This window comes from Esox lucius, chromosome 19, assembly GCF_011004845.1.
Source record: "Esox lucius isolate fEsoLuc1 chromosome 19, fEsoLuc1.pri, whole genome shotgun sequence".
Classification (NCBI taxonomy): domain Eukaryota; kingdom Metazoa; phylum Chordata; class Actinopteri; order Esociformes; family Esocidae; genus Esox; species Esox lucius.
The window spans coordinates 25,604,119-25,625,784 of record NC_047587.1 but is presented as its reverse complement, the minus strand read 5'-3'; the positions used below and the strand labels follow the sequence as shown (position 1 = coordinate 25,625,784).

At 43.9% G+C, this 21,666-nt stretch overlaps 3 protein-coding genes across 4 annotated transcripts in view; 1 reads left to right on the top strand and 2 right to left on the bottom strand.

The window, feature by feature from the left end:
* Positions 1-6,777, bottom strand: part of cfdp1 (craniofacial development protein 1) — a 31,370-nt gene extending 24,593 nt beyond the window's left edge. Inside the window, exons 1-6 of the mRNA XM_020056811.3 lie at positions 6,759-6,777; positions 6,363-6,460; positions 6,040-6,172; positions 5,438-5,666; positions 4,037-4,167; positions 3,102-3,218 (exon numbers count right to left, since the gene is read on the bottom strand). Coding sequence (XP_019912370.2) covers positions 3,102-3,218; positions 4,037-4,167; positions 5,438-5,666; positions 6,040-6,172; positions 6,363-6,429 — 677 coding nt within the window. The 5' untranslated portion in view covers positions 6,430-6,460; positions 6,759-6,777. The remainder of the gene's footprint in view (positions 1-3,101; positions 3,219-4,036; positions 4,168-5,437; positions 5,667-6,039; positions 6,173-6,362; positions 6,461-6,758) is intronic.
* A 216-nt stretch (positions 6,778-6,993) lies between these two features.
* tmem170a (transmembrane protein 170A) lies at positions 6,994-10,523 on the top strand. Its single transcript, XM_010883860.4, has 3 exons — positions 6,994-7,276; positions 7,912-8,082; positions 8,381-10,523. Exons 1-3 carry the CDS (start codon positions 7,162-7,164, stop codon positions 8,509-8,511), a joined length of 417 nt encoding a protein of 138 aa, XP_010882162.1. The 5' UTR covers positions 6,994-7,161; the 3' UTR covers positions 8,512-10,523.
* Positions 10,524-10,580: 57 nt separating this feature from the next.
* The window catches only part of carmil2 (capping protein regulator and myosin 1 linker 2), a 37,058-nt gene continuing 25,972 nt past the window's right edge, over positions 10,581-21,666 (bottom strand). For both annotated transcript variants that reach the window (XM_010883861.4, XM_020056809.2), the window contains 9 exons: positions 18,781-18,887; positions 17,315-18,053; positions 15,972-16,076; positions 15,281-15,317; positions 14,471-14,545; positions 13,988-14,341; positions 13,263-13,373; positions 12,661-12,765; positions 10,581-11,578 (listed from right to left, as the gene is read on the bottom strand). In XM_010883861.4, coding sequence (XP_010882163.2) covers positions 11,358-11,578; positions 12,661-12,765; positions 13,263-13,373; positions 13,988-14,341; positions 14,471-14,545; positions 15,281-15,317; positions 15,972-16,076; positions 17,315-18,053; positions 18,781-18,887 — 1,854 coding nt within the window. In that variant the 3' untranslated portion in view covers positions 10,581-11,357. The remainder of the gene's footprint in view (positions 11,579-12,660; positions 12,766-13,262; positions 13,374-13,987; positions 14,342-14,470; positions 14,546-15,280; positions 15,318-15,971; positions 16,077-17,314; positions 18,054-18,780; positions 18,888-21,666) is intronic.

Sequence of the window (21,666 nt, the reverse complement as noted above, 5' to 3'; positions counted from 1 at the left end):
AAAAGAAAATGAAACAGGCATGAGAGAGGGGAGGAGCAAATGAGAAAACTGTGGTTTTAAAACCTTTTCAGCTCGAGACCCAAATGAGAATTTGCTCAACCTCCCATGACCTAAATCATCATCCACTGACCCAAATAAAGAAGAAATACTGTGTAATTGAAGTCATGGCTGGGAGAAAAATCCAAGTGTAGTGGGGGTGGGAGAGCAGGCTGACTGATGTCTTTTTTTAGATACTCATGTAAGACGTGGGGCTTTAAGTTGCACTCCTTGGAGATCACGCGTGGAAGCCTGTCTTGATGACTCAGGCCTTCCTTCCACTGCTAACCTCAAATCACTCAGTAGAAAGAGGGACAGAGAGCCAGAGAGAAAGAGAGAGGGAGACAGAGAGCCAGAGAGAAAGAGAGAGGGAGACAGAGAGCCAGAGAGAAAGAGAGAGGGAGACAGAGAGAAAGAGAGAGGGAGACAGAGAGCCAGAGAGAAAGAGAGAGGGAGACAGAGAGCCAGAGAGAAAGAGAGAGGGAGACAGAGAGCCAGAGAGAAAGAGAGAGGGAGACAGAGAGCCAGAGAGAAAGAGAGAGGGAGACAGAGAGCCAGAGAGAAAGAGAGAGGGAGACAGAGAGCCAGAGAGAAAGAGAGAGGGAGACAGAGAGCCAGAGAGAAAGAGAGAGGGAGACAGAGAGCCAGAGAGAAAGAGAGAGGGAGACAGAGAGCCAGAGAGAAAGAGAGAGGGAGACAGAGAGCCAGAGAGAAAGAGAGAGGGAGACAGAGAGCCAGAGAGAAAGAGAGAGGGAGACAGAGAGCCAGAGAGAAAGAGAGAGGGAGACAGAGAGCCAGAGAGAAAGAGAGAGGGAGACAGAGAGCCAGAGAGAAAGAGAGAGGGAGACAGAGAGCCAGAGAGAAAGAGAGAGGGAGACAGAGAGCCAGAGAGAAAGAGAGAGGGAGACAGAGAGCCAGAGAGAAAGAGAGAGGGAGAGAGAGAGACAGAGTTGGGGGGGGGTAATGGAGGGACAAAAGAGTGGCAAGGAAAACGTAAAAAAAAAAAAAGGCTGTACAGTCAAAATGCTTCTGTCTTTTGCTTTCCTAATAGGTAAAACAGTCTGTACAGTCAACATGTATCGGTCTCTTGTTTTCACTGTAGGTTAAACAGTCTGTACAGTCAACATGTATCTGTCTCTTGTTTTCCAAGTAGGTAAAACAGTCTGTACAGTAAACATGTATCTGTCTCTTGTTTTCCAAGTAGGTAAAACAGTCTGTACAGTCAACATGCATCTGTCTCTTGTTTTCCAAGTAGGTAAAACAGTCTGTACAGTAAACATGTATCTGTCTCTTGTTTTCCAAGTAGGTAAAACAGTCTGTACAGTCAACATGTATCTGTCTCTTGTTTTCCAAGTAGGTAAAACAGTCTGTACAGTCAACATGTTTCTTACCAGCAGATGAAAACAGAAGTGAACACTGCCTATACAAAGGGCTCTGCCATGTGATGAGGTTGGCACGCTGAGTAATTAAGTGAATAGGTGTAGTTGACCGGGATGATGAGGGAGGGATGCTGACTGACGGTTTCCTGTTTTCGTAGCTAGTACTCGTCCCCCTCTCCTGGTTTCTCCTGTACAACAGGAAACAGCTCTGGACACTGCACATCCTGTGAGGGGAAAAAATCCCTTCCTGTCGGGACCAAAGCCATCGCCATGGAAGACGCACTTTGGAATTAGATGCTATGGCAACAGAGTGACAAGCAGAGGAGAGCAGCTGGAGCTGTCGTACACCAGGAAAATGATACAGTTAAAAGACACACACACACACACTACATTAGACAAACACATCAATGTTGCACCACCTGCTGCCACACACACACACAGACACACATCCCATCCTGTCAAACTCACAGGTCCTTCCCCTGACAAACAGTGCAACACGCTTCAACGCAAAACATGCTTCTCAAACAGGCGGGCTTAAAGAGAAGACAAATTCACCATTTCACATTCACTGAAGTGCACTCCCACACTCTTCTCAGTCACACATGCATACTGATACTCGTCAGTATCAGAGCGCTGTGAAAGCCAAGCGGTAATCCCATTCCCCAATTTCTCCCTAGCAGAGAGAGTGGAATGACAGGATCAAAGGCTTGCTGTAAACGCTGTCAGAAATCAACTGAGAGGGAACGCTAAGATTATCCTCATGTCACACACACACGCGCACACACGCACGCACGTGCACACACGATGAGAGTGATGGAATATTGGAGATCTGACCAGGGTTCACTGACCATTTGAAAACATTTTTAGGTGAAGGTCAATGAAGTGGACACTAATGGACATTAGGCAGCTAGAGGAATCGTAACAAGAACACTGGCAGTGATTGTGTTCTTACCTAAATTAATGGTAATTAAGAAGGAAGAATAAGTCATATTTGACACTGCCACTTCGAAGGGACGTAGCTGCCACTGTGATGAGTACAGAAGAGGGACCGTCACATTGGAAAGAATCAGGTGTTATGAGAGATTTATATTTTAGACGGAGACGTGAAAGTGAACTTAATAGCTTGTAAACAAGGGTGACACCGTTTATGAAAGCATGAAGCCTAGGAAAAAATTTAGCCAACACTCAAGATCAGATATTAACACAGGAATGTCCTCCCAAATAGGTCTTCTTTTAAAACTGGAAAGAATCGTTTGGGCTACAACCAAACAGATTCAGGAGACACTTAGGAATGCACAAGTCTGGGAATGTTTCCTCTGTGACTCACAAGCTTTGGAGGGGCTGTTTGAAGCTTGGCCTTTCTGTTAGTATTTGAATAAGAAGGTTAAATTAACGAGAAAAGCAGATAAATAGGATAAATGGTCAAATATGGGTCTTGAAAGGTCCTTTTTTATACATCTCAGATATAGTGCTTTTACAAATGCTCTTTTGCAAAAGCCTATATAGAAAATAGAACTAAAGGTGTTTTTAAATACCAACAAATATTTCAAACAAATCCAAATATGAACACAGTAAAATGATTGTGTATATACAGGAAAGTATGTAGACTTCTCTATCTATAAAGTGAAATGTTTCGAGCGAGGCGCGTGACATGCTGTAGAAACTGTGGAAGGGGCGAAGGGGTACCTGGGTCCAGGGGCGAGGGAGCGGGGCTCTGGTACAGTAGGAACATCTGACATCTCCTCCTTGGCCTTCAGGAAGCTCTTGGCCTCCTTGGAGTGAGCGTCAACCTCTTTGGTTACCCTGGAGACAGACAGACAGACAATCTGAGGACTGTAATAGTGGCGTGCTCTAATGAGCAGGGGAAGATATCATCAAGTTACATAACGCTGCAGAATTTTCCAGGACATTAACATACACACACAAACACGCTCTGGAATATACACACACATTCCCACCTTCTCAAAAATTCTCTCAGACGCATATACAAATAAAAACAGAAGCTCAATAAAAAAAAAAACGTATGGGTGATGTGTCTGATGTTTCATAAAGTCCTTAAGCTGGCAAATATTTACAAGCCAATAGAAAATACAAACATATATAAACACAGTTAAACTCTGCATTGGTTTCTTGCTTTCCCTCGAGATAAACAACAGTATAGTTCAATTAATGACAGACTTCTATATTCTTTGACACACACAGCACTCCACCAAATATAGCAGACATTCATCTGTTCTCAAACAGGACATAATGACCTGATGGCTGTTCCAATGCATCCATTAGGGTCTGGGTTATAGCTGCTTGTGTGCCCTGGTAACCAAATGCTGCAATGGTTGGGGCTTACATAGAGAAGAAAATCGTTTCAAGTGCTTCATTAAATGGATGATACTACTGGTGAGAGCCCAACATATTGAAACCCACTTTCCCAGGCCATTATTTGGGCTGCAAATTGACATGTGGCTCTCAGAAATGTAAGCGCTCCAGTATGTTGTGGAATGCAGACACTTTCCCAGGATCATTATGCGAAGAGTATGGAAACGGTTAGGTTACACTGCCACCTGGTGGTCAATTAGTAAACACCTACTTGCACTACAACAGACCAAATAGTAGGCTAAACTTACCGGACCTCTTCCCCAGCAAAGTCAAACACCTTTGTGATGGTGACTTTCGAAGATTCTACAGGTTTAGGCTCTGCTTGTTGAGGTTCCTCTGATGCTGCTTTGGGAGTCAGTGTGCTGTTTGTGGGCTGAGGCTGGTAGATTTTAAAAGAAAATAGGTGTTAAGTTCGCTGTTCCATTTACACTGGAACAAACGTTTATGACCAAAACAAAATCAACAACAGAACAGAAAACACACTTGAAACATAGCTTATTTTTATGAACTGAAGTTCATTAGTAAGATAAGGATCACTAAATTAATTCTAAGAACATGAAAATCACTCCAGCTTCTGGTCATTGTTTTCAGACTGATCGATTTGGTGAAAGGCAGGCACCAAGCTGAAGCCAACTCAAGCTATCCCTCAAGTCAATACACCAAACATCCTATAACATGTGCTCTCCGACAAATCAGATGAAAGGCTTATTCCATATGTCAAGGTGTTATTTTTACGTTTTCATTATAAGACGCAAAGACACAGACAAAAAAAAAAAAGCGTTCCACAGCTAGGTGTTTAGTGGACTATCAGGCAGCATTTCTTACGATTGAGAGTCATGGAAAACAGCCTGCTATTAAAATTCATTTGGACAGAACGGGAACACGGTGAGGGATGTTGCTAACCAGCACAGCAGACAATGTTAAATGTGTCCCTACAAAAGGGACACATTACCTACTGCGTCCTCAATGTCATCACTCAAACCCGACGACACAATGTATTACCACCAGGGGCTGCAACGATTCTTCGACAAAGACGACTCTCTGTATTATTGGTACGTAACTAGGGAAAGACAACGTAACTAGGGAAAGTCATTACGATCACCTAGACCTCCAGATCACCCACTCATATCCCATTTCCACCAGAAATCACCCTGGCTTTGAAGGAAAGGGGTGTTACCTACAGTTGAGGGGTTAGGCCTAGTCTTGGTATGACAACAAACCTACAAACATTCGTCCAAAACGGCTAGGACATACTTTTTATTCTTTATGAATGACAACCAGCCCGGACCACCACTGGCATACCACAATTTAGATGGAACACCCGTATGAAAAACTGATTGTGGACGAACAACGCGCTCGCGTCAGGCGCGTCTCATGTCTATATCACAATTTCTATTATAATTTGACTAGTCGCTCAGCCCAAGCTGCAACTATAACTGAGAACGCAGTGCTCTGTATATGGTGTCTGTAAAGAAAATTATAATAAAGTTACCCAGGTTTTTTTAATGTGACTGTCGAACAACTTAGATTTTCAACAGTTTAAAAAAAAAACATTCAATAGCCAATGTATGTCTTTTCAATCAGAATTACATTATTTTGGTGTGTATAGGCCCTTTATTGGCCAATAGCTTCTGGAGAAGGTACAGTACCTGCTGTTTAGCAGTAGCCTGTGACGCAGGTGTAGATGGCTTGGTTTTAGAACCAACATCACTAAGAAAACTGGCCCACAAATCATCTGCTTTTTTCTTGTTTATATCTTCACCCTCCAGCTTTTTGGGGCAGGGAGCAGAAACCTCAGACTCCGGATCAACCTTCTGAACCTCCACCATTCTATCCTCCTCGGTCTCCTCTAATTTCAGTCCTCCTTTTTTTCGTTTCCTAAATAAGAGGGCAAAAGGAGAGGCAGAAAAATGTTAATAGGTGCAATTACTAGACTCTGCAAAATGTTAATGTGAGTTTTCATGGAGGTCGACCTGCTGGGGGACTATGGATGTTAACTGGCTTTTAGCGGAATCTAGTGGAAACTTTTGACATTTGTTTTCTGATACATTATACCTGTCCAATGAAAACTGTCCTAACTATGAAGAATGTAAAAACATGGTCTTACACCAAGACTTTATCCACAACCAATTTGATAATGTCAGCAGAATATCAACACTGACAAAGACAATAAAAAAATACCAAAACAAAGCAATTATGGTCAGATTGATGATTTTAAACAGTCCAAACCATAAAGTGATGAATCTCTCACCTCATACCAATGTCTTGGCCTTTCTTCTTTTTCTTTTTGGTTACATTATCAGCCTGCTGCCCACTCTGGTCATCACCTTCCAGACCATCTTCCCTCACACATTCATTCATATCATCTTCACTAAGGTTGTCATCTGTCATACAACCATAATAAAGACAATTAAGAATGACAAATGTAGTAGCCATCGACAAGAAACATATTATGAAAATACGAGCAGGCAAAATATCGTATAGCATTTAGAAATTGCAATAAAGTAACAGTGTCAACTCTAGTATAAGCATTGTTGCATTTCTATCTGCCAGCAGTGGGTACTGAAATCTTACCGGATGGGACATAGTCTTGATCCTCATTTGAAGAATAGCCATCGGAATCATAATCTGAGTAATTCATTATTTTTCCCTTCAGTACAAACCTCCACGCTCTGCCAATAGTAAACAGGGGTTAGATGGCTACAAGTAAAGTTAGCACCAAATACAAAGCACCAGTGTATTACAAACCCCTTGGCTGTAACGTTAGCTATGAAGCATGTACAACTTAAGTTCTCTAGTTGGAAAGCTGGTTATAGCTACCCGCTACTAAAATAATTAAATAAGTTCACAAACAAATATCTCAAATTTCCAAAAACGATAGGATTTGTTAATTAGCTTCAGAAATTACAGTCGTGTAGCGTTTCTCGATTGTCCTTCCAGCTACTTGTGTATTTCTATGGTGGCTCTTACACTTCCGGTATTACCACGGCATGTCCTGCAGATACAGAATATTTAAAAAATCTGTCGTCAAAAGAGATTTGTGTCTGTTTTGTTGGAAAATAAAAATTGAAGTAATGCATAAATCAAGGTATCGATTAGGGAATTCTGTTAAAATTAAACTGGCAATATATTACGATATTGCAATATTACGTTCTGAAATACCCATTCAGGACCCGCCTATCAGTCTGGTGCGACGTGACGTCAAACTGGTCCTAACCAAGTTGTGTTGACATCAAGGATCAAGCTAAGCTAGTGGCTGCATTCAGGAAGATCAATCCCTGTGAACTTGCTGGATCCAAAATTATTGTTCTCATGGTGTTACTCGGATATTCGTGGTCTCTCACACATGCTTGTGGTGTTCTGTGCATAAGACATGCAGAACGGATATAACGAAATTGGGTTTGTTCAGCAAATTCTTAGCTTGAATTTGGTTCCAAGGAAAAATGGCACCAATCGAGGCAACGACACATCGCTTAGCGACTTCTCAGGTGAGATTCAATTCGCAGCCTCTCTCTGACTTTAGCCAGTTGAATCGCGTTAGATATAAGCAACCCCTCCCCATGTTAACTGTAAGACAGGTTATTAATTTAGTGTTGCTAACTACTACTACTGGTAAAGAAATTGCTAAAAAAAAATACCTAAAGTTAGCTAGCTACTCTACATAGGATAGCTAGTTCGCTAACTTAGTTAGGATAGCTAAACCTAAGCTAAGATAGCTAAGAAGGGCTAAGTGCTAACTAGCCAGCCGGCAATAACAATCTCATACAAAGCAGACATCGGCACTTAGTCCCCAATATTAATCCATTCTAGGAGTAGCAGCCATCTTCGTTTTAAGAGAAATTGTCCTTTGTGAGAGACGGATTATTCTACAGATTAGTGGCAAGTGACAGAGAGATTTATATAAATATGTAATCGTAAACAGCTTGGATTATTTCGCAGGGTAATGTAGTTAGCTAGTATGGGTCAGTTTTACATCAGCAATACGGATATACAGTTTAGCACTTACTGCTAGGTAAGGTTAGTATTGTATTCATGAGTTCTTTTCAGACTAAATTTGTGTATACTATGCTACACATAGCTGTATGATTATGCGCTTTGTTAATTTCCTTCACTCTTTTCTCAGAGATGTGGTATGGTGTCTTCTTGTGGGCTGCAGTTTCTTCGCTCGTGTTTCACCTCCCTGCTGCGCTCCTGGCCCTTGCCACCCTGCGACAGCACAAGATGGCTCGCTTCATGCCCATAGCCATCCTACTTATGGGCATTGTGGGCCCTGTGTTTGGCGGTGTCCTTACCAGTGAGTTATTCGCCTTCTCTCATGAACATTATATGCTATTTTACACCTGGGCAAGACAACTCCAGGCCTCAAATACCGAAAACACTTCTGGTTCTCATCCTTTCTAAATTGAGACCTGGGACACCAGGTGATGGCAGTTACCTAGCAGGTAGAAAGAGATGTTTTGGCCCCCTCAGGATAGAGTTTCCTCACCTGTTTGTACGTGTAGACAAACCTACCTATTGAGTCAACACTCTAAGCCATGAGGTTAAAAGGACTCCTCATACAAATGTATATAATTTCTTCATTGTGATTGTAGGTGCAGCCATAGCTGGGGTGTACAAAGCAGCAGGGAAGAGGATGATCTCCTTGGAGGCCTTGGTGTTTGGAGTTGGCCAGTCCTTCTGTGTCCTGATTATCTCCTTCCTCAGAGTCCTAGCTACACTCTAGCACTGGGACACTGGGACTTGGGGAAGGAGAGGGAGTGAGGGGGAGAGAACATGCAATCAGCAGGACGGCATATGCAAGACACAGCTGTTCCTTCAGAGGCCTTATTTTCTATAACCGTTACCATGTGATTCTTTGTTCGTTTTCCAAAGTGGTAGCCATATTTCTGGGCTGACCAGGAGCTCTCTCTTTGTCAATCGGTGTTCATTCAGATGGTTGTGTGTGTGTGTGTTGCACTATGCTCAGAACTAGCCTTCTCTTTTTGTGTGTTGTAGACGTATCATACACGACTGAGAATGAAACATTCCAGCATGCAGAATATTTTTGCTCTACACGCCTACTGTCACAGTAGTTCTACAACCTTTTAGATACGACAAGTCTGAACCTGCACGTCTTCAGACAAACACTAAAAGAGAGCGCTTCCTGCACAGCTCAACCACAGATCGATCAGCTTAAATACAATGTCTTGACTGTGAGATGTAAACAATGTGTTCACAGTGAGCCACAGTGCTCCATATACCATATTGAAATTTATATTTCAGACAGACAACTTTTTAAGCTTTGTGGGGTTTTGTTTTCTTCACATGTAGGCTATAGGTAGCTAACATTAGAGATGGATTGGCCATATTTTAACATTCCAACTTGGGGTGTGTAAAAAAAGGTTTGTACATAATATTTAAGCCCATTCCTGCTTCTTTTGTAAGCCTAGAGGTAATGAGGAGGAAGAAAGTTTTATGTTCCCAATCTCTGTATAATGCTAAGACAACCCTAGGGAAATGAGTTGATGAATCAAATGTGTTATTTTCATTAAATTGTATTTTTTCCATATTATTAGAGTATTTTTGGATGGGTGATCGGTGGGTTCTGTTAAGTTTGTATGCAATATACTTATTTCTGGGTGTCATCTTAAAACAAGCAGCAGACTGCTCCTAATTCTCTGGTGGACCAGTTTGATAGTACACTCCTCAATACGCTTTGAATTGAAATGTATTCAAGAACGATTGCTGTTTTCTTTTTCTTTTGTACATTTTCTATTGGCCTTCCTGATGTAAAAGGTGTACAGTATGTAGGAATAGTTTAATATATTATTTCTTTGGCATTGATTATGCTAAAGAAATAAGAGGCGACCTCACTTTAAACCATGAATGTGAATCAGATTTCCTTAAAATCCCATGTGGGATTTCTTAAACCTTTACCAAAGAGAACTTAAAACAAACATGAGACTGATTTAGTTTCAGCTGAAAGCCCTCATGACCCCAAATCTTGAATTTTTCAGTGTCTCCAGGCTCTTATATATCCTGAGTCCTGTGCACAGACAACATAAAAACCAGACCCTGCAAAAGTCCTGTTCCACCATTAGCTTTGCAGAGGTCTTTATTCCAAGGGTAGCAAAGACTTGTAGTTCAACAAAAAGGTTTTTGTGTTTTATTATTCAGCACGGCTGCATGCATATTGTCCTAAACTATCAGCAGGATAGTGGCCTTAGCATAGAGGTATTTTTTTTCAGTGCAGTATCAGTACCAGGGCTGGATTGAGAGCAGTAACAATATACCATTTTCTTCAAGACATTAGTGTGCCGGGCTGGTTATAGTTACATTATGATATTTTGGCGATACTGCTTTTGGTTAATGAGTGGTTATTGTATCTGTGGGCAGATTTGTGGTGATTTGTGTTTCACAGCAGCAGGCTACAGCTGCTCTATTTCCTGGGAATGATGAAGGCTGACATACTGAAAGCCATGCTCCACTCATCCACACCCCAACACCTCAGTTCCACAGAATGTTTATTTTTCTAAAGCTATTTAACGTCTCTCGTTGTAGCATGACTGCACACTACTGGTTGTTATATAGCTAAAAGTTGATTTGTCTAGTTTTCAATAAATAAATGCTCTTTATTTGCCATGCGATTTGGATCCATGGATTGATTTTGTTTTTACAAGATACAGTTGATTTTATTACAGTAAATTAAGTGCCAATTGTTAATATCTTAATGTGATAAAACATTTTACATCAAAATTGTGTTGTGTATTGATTTCAACCCGGCCGATTTGAATTCATTTTGACAACGGCGCATGGCGTCTGGCTAGTGTGTTCAGGCCCACCCTCACAGATGGATTCTTCATCTCCTGCCTCCACACAGACGGCACTCCTGTGAAGGCTCCAGCAGCCATCTCCCAGCAACAGCACGGCTCAGTGGCGGTTTGAGATATCAATGTGGCGTTACCGTGGAGAAACTACATTACACACAGATGACTGGCTGTGTTGGAGGCCACTGGACAGGCTGCACTCTGTATTCCTTGCATTCACCTTAGGCCTGCTAATACCTGCCACTAGCATGCATCGTTTGTGTTGATCTCGACCTGATCTTGTCTTTTTATGAGATCTAATGGCCATTGGATAATTATTCATATTTTAATCGTCTACACTTGTGGGAACAACCGGAACGTGAACAAGATCAGAACAAAATATGAACATCAGCGCCACCTATAAACAAAGCTTATGAGACAGGCTACTGCTTTATATGGTCATGAAAAATCCAACTTGATTACAAATGAGCTGAAATTGCCATCTCCCTGTTTTTCATATTTTCCTTGCATTTCACAGGGAAGATGCTATACCTTTAATAATGAATAAATCAAGGTTTATTATTTAGAATTTTAGCTAATCTAAATTTGTGATGAAGACAGTGCACTTGGTGTCACTTCAGAATCAACTTTTTAATAATTATTAACAAGTATAGGTATGTTTTTACACTCTTTTTAAAACCTTTTGTTCATAATTCGTTGTTTTTGTACATAATATGGCGTGCAAGGCAAAGGTAGACATGATAGAAAATAGACTCTGTGCAGGTCAGTCCATGTGCCTCTCTGGTAACGGGGGTTCAGTTCTTTGGTCTGATGTTTCTGCCTGCGCTGTGTGCTGCTGTGAGACCATCCACCCCTTCTTCTCTGCCATGCCCACTCCCTGACTGGCTCCCACTAGGCTTGGCCGCGGCTGGTCCTCCGTTACTGGCCGGCTGTTCGTCCCCTCACCCTCTCCGGTCCTGTCCTTGTCCTCCCCCACTTCATCTGCTATTTGGTTGGATGGAAAGACACAGTAGAGATAGGGTTTCAATCTCAAATACAGCAGAGGAAAACACTGACCCTGGCCTTCTCACAGATAATGAATAATGAACCACAAGTTTCAAAGGGGGAAAAAAAGCAATGAATGTTTCTTGATTAGATCATTATCAAGTGCAAAACAAGGTAATTCTAGATTTTATTATGAGCCCTATAGCATGCTATGAGGTAGATATTGACTAAGTGCTATGGGCATAATGATGAAGCATTGGTTTAATAAGTCTATCCCATGAATTGTACTATAGAGGACCTGATATCCAGTCCTCCAGACCAATCATTGAAGGTGATTTGCCAGAACACTGTGATGGATATCCCTTTGTCAGAAGGTTTATGAGATATAATAGATGGTAATTGCACTACAGTGCATGTGGTGCTGAGGGCCTAATGGTTGGGTTAGAAATAATTACAGAACAACAGAGGACAAAGCCGAGGGGAGGGGAGCACGTGGGCATATGCCCATTAGCCGTAGGCTCATCGAACGCAACCCAAACATTTGGATATTTGGCATAGTTTCCTAAAATGTGCAGCCATTTTGTAGGACAGCATACATCTCAAAGGGAAACGTGTAGAATGTACTCCATGTGTGGAAACTAGGTGAATTCTAACAACAGTTTTACACTGACACCCCTCTGCTTACCACTTAGTGGTAGTGTTTTACTTCTACTATATTTTACATATATTTCATGGCGATTTAAATGGAACAATCATTCCGTACATTATTCAGTGCTTGCTTTCTCACATGAACAGGAATTGAGTGAACTACGAAAAATGTTGGCAACCAGGAAATGACAGAGGCATTTTGCGTGCTGTCGTCTGCCATTGTTCATCAAAGTACTTGAGGAGATTGTCTCTGTCTGACTTACGTTTCCAATACATAGTCTGCATACTTGTTGCAAATTGTGAAACACTGTCATTATATTATTATTGCAAAAAAATATTTTCTGATATGACAAGTCACAAATTCTACAAATTGCTCCTTTAAAATGCCTCCATAGTACCTACAGTAGACCCCCCCCTCCCCCCTCCCCCCTTACCCTGGTCCCGCTGAAGCTGGTCCTCACAACAAGTAGAGAGCTCGCCTTTGTTGCTGCGTTTCCAGACCGGTGACCTCTGCAACCGTGGCAATGCCACCTTCAGCTCTGAGGGACAGGATATTGATAGATGAAGAACAAATCTCTCACCCACAGTGCATCTGAGAAACTACGACCACAGGTAGGCCTTTCAATGTATCCGACTCCATTACGATTATTAAAGTGTTAGTTACCATATGGGGAGGTGGAGAGGCTGACAGTGACACAACAAGGCAGAGGTAACGCAGAGCCATATATAGTGTGTGTATATACAGAACAGACACACAGACACACAGACACTCACACACACAGACAGTTTAAATCCTGGAGGCATGAACCACTTTGTTTTTGTTTCTACCTGCTAGGTTATTGGACTCACCTGATGTCCCAGATCTGAATTAGTCACTAACTAGTAGGAGGGGAGAAAAACCAGAAGTGTTCTGGCACTCCAGGACTAACACTGAACAGCAGTGGCTTTATGTACAGTGCAACATTGTTTTGACCATCTGCAGTAACCAGTGGCACCCAGCAGGAGGTGCTGTTTCTCTCTCTTCAGCTGAGCTCACCTTCCTGGTCCAGCAGAGCTGCATGCTCCCGGAGAAGGGAGTCTTCATAGACGGAGACAGCTCTCCGCTGGGGAGAGGGCTTCATGCGGGGGCGGGGTTTAGGAAGGCTCTCTATGGGATGACCAAGACACATGGGACTCAGATACACAATCACACACAGTGACACAAACACAAACCATAACTGTAAGCATTTGATGCTTAAGTCACTCTACTGAAAATGTTTTGGATGCCATCCTTTTAGCCTTTGTGTGGACCCATACTGTATCACATCAACATGAATTGATATGAAAAGATGGGTTGGTACTACTTCAAGCACTTGGGACAGTGCAATGTACTGTACATTCAGTTCAGTCAGTCATTCAGATGTAGTAGCTTGGTCAAGTGAAAGCCAGTAGTCCAACTACTAGCCAGTGGAACCCCAAGATTGATCTCAGTTTGATGACTGTGTGAAACAATCACTGTGATAAAGACCGCTATCTACGACAGTATATGAAAAAACCCTCTGAAGTAATTATTTTACTGTTACTTCATAATTTCATATTATGCTCATAATGGAAAACAAAGAATCAGAGAGAGTGGGCGAGACATGAAATACAAAGAAATACAAGCTAGCTTGATCTTTTTCTCCAGACAAAAAAAACACCACAGGTTATCATGTATTTTGTCACCATCGAATGAGCTTTCTGCCCCAGTGAAGAGATCCTAGTGGTTCTCTGCAAATGTACCTTCAGTGACTGATTGTGCTTTCCCAGTGCGCACCCGGCTCTCCACTGAGATGGGACCCCTGCGTGGCGATGGGGAAGACAGATTCTCTTTGTAAGGGGAGGGGCTTGGGGGTCCCCTGTCCTGGGTCTGGGAGGGCTCTGCTGGCTGGGTCTCTGGGACTGTGCTGGACTGTCGGAGGACGACCGGGGACATCTTGGGGGCAGCAGGGTGCAGCTGGGGGGCTGGAAGAGGGGGTTTGGCTGCCACTACCGGCTTTGGAGGAAGGGGCCCAATGGGCCGCCCTGGGAGGAGGGGTCTGTCTGTTCGGAGGGTATCCAGAGGCGTCACACCTGTTATGATTGGCCGTCTGGAGTCTGAGGACGAAAACAGGTAGGGGAGGTTGTAAAGTGCAGTCGAGTAATTCATGCAAAATTACATGGTGGGTTGTGGTATGTAGATGGATCGAGTACTTAGAATTCCATTCACTAAAGTGTCAGAATTACCTGAAGCTGATGTGGACATAGTGCGAGGCTTTATGAATGTGGGCGGGGGCTCAGTTTTTTTGTCAAGAATTGCACCTGTGAAAGAAAAATAGAGGAAACTGGGAGATTAACCCACATATTATGAGACCCTTCATTACTGAAGCAACCTGACACACAAAACAAGTCCACACAAAAGACAGCTCAGGGAGCTGCAACTGTCATCTGTACCCCACAAACCATTGGCGTACCAATCTTAGTTGATGTGTGAACTGACCTCCAGCCCTGGTGACAGAAAATAGTAAAGACTCCCAGACTAGCCGGTCTGTGAAGCTCTGAATCCTCATGGCTGCACTAAACGCAGGGTCAACTCCAGTCACTTCACTGATTTAAACATGCAGGAAGGGATGTGTAAGATAATAAGAGGTAACAGCAGACCTAATCCCAGAACCAGACCCAATCCCAGACCCAATCCCAGAACCAGACCCAATCCCAGAACCAGACCCAAGTCCCAGACCTAATCCCAGAACCACAACCAGACCCAATCCCAGAACCAGACCCAAGTCCCAGACCTACTCCCAGAACCAGACCCAATCCCAGACTCAGTCCCAGACCCAATCCCAGAACCAGTCCCAAATCCAATCCCAGAACAAGTCCCAGACCCAATCCCAGATCCAATCCCACAACCAGACCTAATCCCAGAACCAGTTCCAGATCCAAACTCAGACCCAGTCCTAGACTCAATCCCAGAACCAGACCCAAACCCAGTCCTAGACCCTGACCCAGTCACAGACCCAAACCCAGACCTACAGTTGAGGAGGAGTGGTGTCTTACCCTCAGAGTTGGCTTTCCTCAGTTCTTCATCTTTGTTCTACAGGAAGATAGAGAATGTTATTCATGAGTTATCCCCCTGTGTGTTCCTATCTGGACTACATTGGATAAGCCATATTAAATCCTCTACAGTGCCATGGCACATTACATAAATGTCACAAAGGTTCTGTAATCCTAAATTAATCCCAATGAAGATGGATGCTTGGAAGAAAACACAATAGATAAAGGCTGGCCAATAATTTTAACTCAAGCCAATTCAGGATTAAACATTTGGCAGAAAGCTGCACAGATATTTCTTTCAAACCAGCTTCCCCATCAAAAGTTATTTGAGGACCAGTTATTAATTGTCGTTATGCACATCTAAATTCAATGTCTCATGTTTTTGCTCTCTAAGATGTTGTCATTGGTTTGTTGGTGTTTTTTTTCTTCTGTTGTCTTTGGCCTGGAGTTTTTTCTTTTTTCCTAAAACCTCCCATGGGTTGTACTTCCCCTCACCCATCGTGACAACACCCCAAAACTTACCACTTAACCTAACCCTTATTCAAAACCTAATCTAGAAGATAGTTGGATGATAGTTTAAGTGTCTGATTTCAGGGTATCAAGCATTTCAAAATAAAACATAAGACATAGAGAGGAAGAGAACAGTAACAGCGCTCCTCAATCATCAACATCACAAATGCAAACAAATCCACACCTGGCTGGTTTTGGTGTCTGCAGGTGGTGTTTTGGCCACGCCCATGCGGTGGAGCATGATGTGAAGGCGCTGTTCAAAGCTGGGTGTGGACTCAGATGCGTGTTTCTGAAAGAGGACAACCGAACAAATACAGTGTGTACATGATGTATTTTCGGATTACCAGTACAGAGTCACTACAGAATGTCTCTTTATCCCTATTATTGTAACACAATCTAAATGGGATCAAATTACATTTCTTTACCTGAAAAATAATAGAACATTTTCAGAATTACCAAGAAATATAAAATTAGGATTTATTGACCAGGTATGTCTTCTCACCACAGAGTAATTATTTGGTGAAAGTACCTTTGGCAACCATTAAAGCTGTCAATCATTTAGACTTATGGGCAACATAAATCCTTATTTATGTTATTTATAAATGCACTTTCTAACTTTTCTCAGTCTCCTCCAGTTTTACATTTTAGGAGGACATGAGGTCCTGGTCCACACCTGCGGAGTACCTGGTTTGGGGAGCCCGTTGCTGTCCCTGTCCTTGTCCACCTGGTCATACTTTTGACCTAGTCTAGAATCAAATAGACTCTGGATTTAGCCCAGATAAATGTATTTATTATTCTCTTAATATCTCACCCGGCACAGCCAGAAGAGGACTGGTCACCCCACTGGGTCCTCTCTAGGTTTCTTCCTAAAATTCGACCTTCTTAGGGAGTTTTTCCTAGCCACTGAAATCCAACACTACTGTTGTTTGCTTCTTGGGGTTTAAGGCCGGGTGTCTCTGTAAAGCACTTTGTGACAACTGCTGTTGTAAAAAGGGCTTTATAAATAAATTTGATTGATTGATTGATTATTTCTGTCAAAATTACTCAAGAAAGATATATTTGTTGGGAGACATTGATGGTATTCAACCCATGTTTCAGATTTAGGAAGAACTTAAGACCTCTTGAAACACCATTCTGGTGTGTCTTTGGCATTAAAATGTATGCAATTGTCCCTGCATTTAAAACAATAAAATATCTCAGGGTTAGATTTTTCTTCCATCATCCATACTTCCAAAGTTTCACATGGGCTTTGTTGCTTTTTTTGTTGCTTTATTTTTTATTATGACAAGCTCCAAATCAAGGCCATTAAGTAATCCTGCACAACATTCCCTTTCTGGGCTACATTAAAAACTACACATTTGGGTAAAATCCTCATATTGTTTGGCTCAAATATACATTTACTAAACCAAATACAGAACTTCCGTAATTTAGATTTTAGATATATGGTCATGTGACCAGTGGCTCTTTAAGGCAACAAAATCTTAAAGACCATGCAGGAGGTGTTTGGACGTTCCCCGTCTAGTTTACCTTGGCGTGGGCGACAGCGCCCTCCTCCAGGCCCGTCAGCAGGATGAGGGACTGGGACTTGCCCTCCCTGAGGGAGCGCCTTGGGGCCTTCAGCCGCCTCTCCCCATCCGGGGTCCGGCTCTTCTCCAGGGTCCGGCTCTTCTCCCTTTCAGCCAGGAACCCTGCAACGGGGCTGATGACTGGGCTGGGGGTCAGAGCGCTGGGGGATACGGGGGTCACCTCCTCTCGGGTGCGGGCGCTGGTTGGCAGGGAGGCGGGGGCTGTGGGGACGTCAGAGGGAGCGGCGGGCGCCATGTTGTTGTCCTCTGCTGCTCTTGCTGTCGCGGTGGCATCAGAATCATTAACACTGGTGGCCATAGCACCACACTGCTCTTCCAACCTCCCCCTCTCTTTCTCCCTCTCCCTCTCTTTCTCCCGCTCCTTTGCCTCCCTGAGTGGCCTGATTAGATCTGCGATGGAGGTCTTTTTAACCTTGCTCTCCAGCCCACCCTCTCCCTTCGCCACCCGGCCGGCACGACCTTTCTTGAAGGCGAAGAAGTCCCCGAACTTCTTCTTGATGTTTTTGGAGGAAGGGAGGGTGGTGGTGGTGGTGGTGGTTACAGTCGCGGAGGAGAAGGAGGTGATAGAGGTGGTGGTGGTGGTGGAGGAGGGCGGGGCAGACGTGCTGGGAGGGGCAAGGGAGGTGGAGGTGGACTCTGTGGGTTGTGCTTTGTCAGGGATCTCCTCCCTCTTCTCTTTTCTGCAAGTGAGGGGAAGCACAAAACAGCGACAACACTACTGAGTCTCCATTCAGAGGTGGTGCTCGTTCAGCGGTCAGACTTTATCTAGAGCTGCGATGCTCTTCAGCCACGGCAGACAGGCGACGTTCCAGTGCATACTGGTGTCTGTCTCGTGGTGCAGTGTGACGGTGGGGCGGTCGTGTTGTCTGCATGGGGGTGTCTGTCTCGTGGTACAGTGTGACGGTCGTGTTGTCTGCATGGGGGTGTCTGTCTCGTGGTACAGTGTGACGGTCGTGTTGTCTGCATGGGGGTGTCTGTCTCGTGGTACAGTGTGACGGTCGTGTTGTCTGCATGGGGGTGTCTGTCTCGTGGTACAGTGTGACGGTGGGGCGGTCGTGTTGTCTGCATGGGGGTGTCTGTCTCGTGGTACAGTGTGACGGTGGGGCGGTCGTGTTGTCTGCATGGGGGTGTCTGTCTCGTGGTACAGTGTGACGGTGGGGCGGCCGTGTTGTCTGCATGGGGGTGTCTGTCTCGTGGTACAGTGTGACGGTGGGGCGGCCGTGTTGTCTGCATGGGGGTGTCTGTCTCGTGGTACAGTGTGACGGTGGGGCGGCCGTGTTGTCTGCATGGGGGTGTGCGAACGCCCGAGTCGCTGTCGAGAGCTAGTGGGTTGGTTTAGTGTGGGTGCGGTTCTGTGAAAGTATGAAAGGTGGATGGGTTTGGGAGGAGGTTTATAAAGATACTTACAGCGGGTCATCCGGGATGATCTTCTTGGTGAAGAACTCCTCTACTCCCTCATCCACTCTGCCCATGCTCTCGTTGGCTTCATTCCCTTCACTTTCAGCTCCCTTCACCTGGAAAAACACACACACACACACACGCACAAAAACATTATTTTATTGTATGATAACCTTGTGGTTTTAGCGTTGCTAAACAAATACAAATAAAATAAATAAACAAAGCTATACAGTACCCATCATGTGATCAATGTACACAAAGTATATTATGCTTGCAGATGCAATAGACACAAATATACAGTGAGCAAAAATACACATAAACACGCAAACACGAGGGCACAAACACACAAACAAAAACACACACACACACACACAGCTGTGCTTTAGGTCCCTGGAGAACATGCAGCTCCTTATCTCCAAAAATATAATTGTTCCTCTCAGACACACCATCAACACCCCTCTCTCTGTTCCTGTGGTTCAGGTCTTTAGTTTGGATCACAATGAAATTATTTAAAAGATTCATTATTGTCTGTTAGTAGGGATGGAGGCAGGTTGATGGACTAACTGTTTGCAATGATTGGCTGAACAGTAGTGGGGAGGGACTGTTTTCTCAATGTCACACACACAAATAGAGAGAGAAAGGGGGAGAGACAGAGGGGGGGAGAGGGAAAGACAGAGGGAGAGTGGGGAGAGAAAAAGCTGTGAGAGAGTGAGAAGTGAGAGAAAGGGAAAGGGACATAGGAAAATAGAGAGTAGTACGATGGTTGAAAGAGGGAGCAATGTGAGGGTAGAGAGAGTATAGAGAGGGAGTAGTGTGAGGGTAGAGAGAGTGTAGAGAGAGAGTAGTGTGAGGGTAGAGAGAGTGTAGAGAGAGAGTAGAGAAAGAGGGAGCAATGTGAGGGTAGAGAGAGTATAGAGAGGGAGTAGTGTGACGGTAGAGAAAGAGGGAGTAATGTGAGGGTAGAGAGAGTGTAGAGAGAGAGTAGTGGGAGGGTAGAGAGAGTGTAGATAGAGAGTAGTGTGAGGGTAGAGAAAGAGGGAGTAATGTGAGTGTAGAGAGAGTGTAGTGTGAGGGTAGAGAAAGAGGGAGTAATGTGAGGGTAGAGAGAGTGTGGAGAGAAAGTAGTATGAGGGTAAAGAAAGAGGGAGCAATGTGAGGGTAGAGAGAGTATAGAGAGGGAGTAGTGTGAGGGTAAAGAAAGAGGGAGCAATGTGAGGGTAGAGAGAGTATAGAGAGGGAGTAGTGTGAGGGTAGAGAAAGAGGGAGTAATGTGAGGGTAGAGAGAGTGTAGAGAGAGATTAGTGTGAGGGTAGAGAGAGTGTAGAGGGAGAGTAGTGTGAGGTTAGAGAAAGAGGGAGTAATGTGAGGGTAGAGAGAGTGTAGAGAGAGAGAGTAGTGTGAGGGTAGAGAAAGAGGGAGTAATGTGAGTGTAGAGAGAGAGTAGTGTGAGGGTAGAGAAAGAGGGACAACTACACCATGTGGACTATGTCTAAAACAAGAGCAATATGTTTGTCGCCAGAGCAGTTCGTCCATCACAATATATAACACATACATAATATATAACACAAATATATAACACAAAGTTCTTGTCTTTCCTGAACAAATCCTAATGCCTAATTTGTTTGATCCATGGAGAGTTCACATCGCTAACCACTACGCTATTTAACATTCAATCAGTCAGGTCAGGCAGTGAGTCAGTCAGTGAGTCAGTCAGGCACTCAGTCAGTCAGTCACTCAGTCAGTCACTCAGTAAGAGACATTCGCTCTTCTTGGCCGGCTCCACTGACACGGTCTGGCAAAAACGTGAGAGTAGTGAAAGAGTAGTATGAGAGTAGTGTAAGGGTACTGAGAGATACACTACCCAGTGGTGTAAACGTAATAAGGGAGAGAGAGAATAGAGTGTGGTGTGAGGATACTGAGAGAGAGAGAGAGAGGGTGTGTGAGGGTGTAGTGAGGGTAGGCTGAGAGTAGTGTGAGAGTAATGTGAAAGAAGAGTCAGGTAGTGTAAGGGTAGGGTAGAATGAGGTTGTGTGAGGGTAGTGTAAGGGAAGGGTAAGGGTAGAATGAGGTAGTGTGAGGGTAGTGTAAGGGAAGGGTGAGGGTAGAATGAGGTAGTGTGAGGGTAGTGTAAGGGAAGGGTGAGGGTAGAATGAGGTAGCATGAGGGTAGTGTAAGGGAAGGGTGAGGGTAGAATGAGGTAGCGTGAGGGTAGTGTAAGGGAAGGGTGAGGGTAGAATGAGGTAGCATGAGGTTAGTGTAAGGGAAGGGTGAGGGTAGAATGAGGTAGCGTGAGGGTAGTGTAAGGTAGTTTGAGGGTATACTGTAAGTAGTGTGACAGAGTGGGATAGTGTGAGGTAGATTGAGGGTAATGTGAGGGAAGAGTAAAGGTAGAGTTAGAGTGAGGGTAATGTGAGTGTTGAGTGAGGGTAGTATGAGGGTTTAGTGAGGCAGTGTGAGAGTAGAGAGAGGTACATTGAGGGTAGTGTGACAGCAAAGTGAGAGAAAGGGAGGGTGGTTTAGTGTTTGAGCCAGTCTGAGTGTAGCTACTGCAGACATGGAGGAGAGGAGAGATGCCTTTAGGCGCCGTGGTTACAGAGAGCTGGAGAACCGACCGGCTGCAGAACGCAGCTATAGAAACCATATGCAAATGGAGCGCCATGCCGCATGACAAATGGATTATAAATAATTCAGCTTGCTCAGCCAATCAGAGAGCACAAATCCCCATCACTCCACTCCCTCTTCAGGAAGAGAAAAATACAATATGTGCTATAAATGCAGAATGATGGTGTTCATTGAATGATTGATACAATAACAGACACATACTTTCACACATGGCTTGATATCCAGTACAGCACCGATTCTGGTAGACATTGTGTTGGAAGGGGGGTGTCTATT

What these genes read in the sequence shown, in the direction of transcription:
- tmem170a (XM_010883860.4), top strand. Translation starts at nt 7,162, where the DNA reads ATGCAGAACGGATATAACGAAATTGGGTTTGTTCAGCAAATTCTTAGC. An exon ending in ATCGCTTAGCGACTTCTCAG is followed by an intron (nt 7,277 to 7,911) that starts GTGAGATTCAAT and finishes CTCTTTTCTCAG; the next exon opens with AGATGTGGTATGGTGTCTTC. An exon ending in GTTTGGCGGTGTCCTTACCA is followed by an intron (nt 8,083 to 8,380) that starts GTGAGTTATTCG and finishes TTGTGATTGTAG; the next exon opens with GTGCAGCCATAGCTGGGGTG.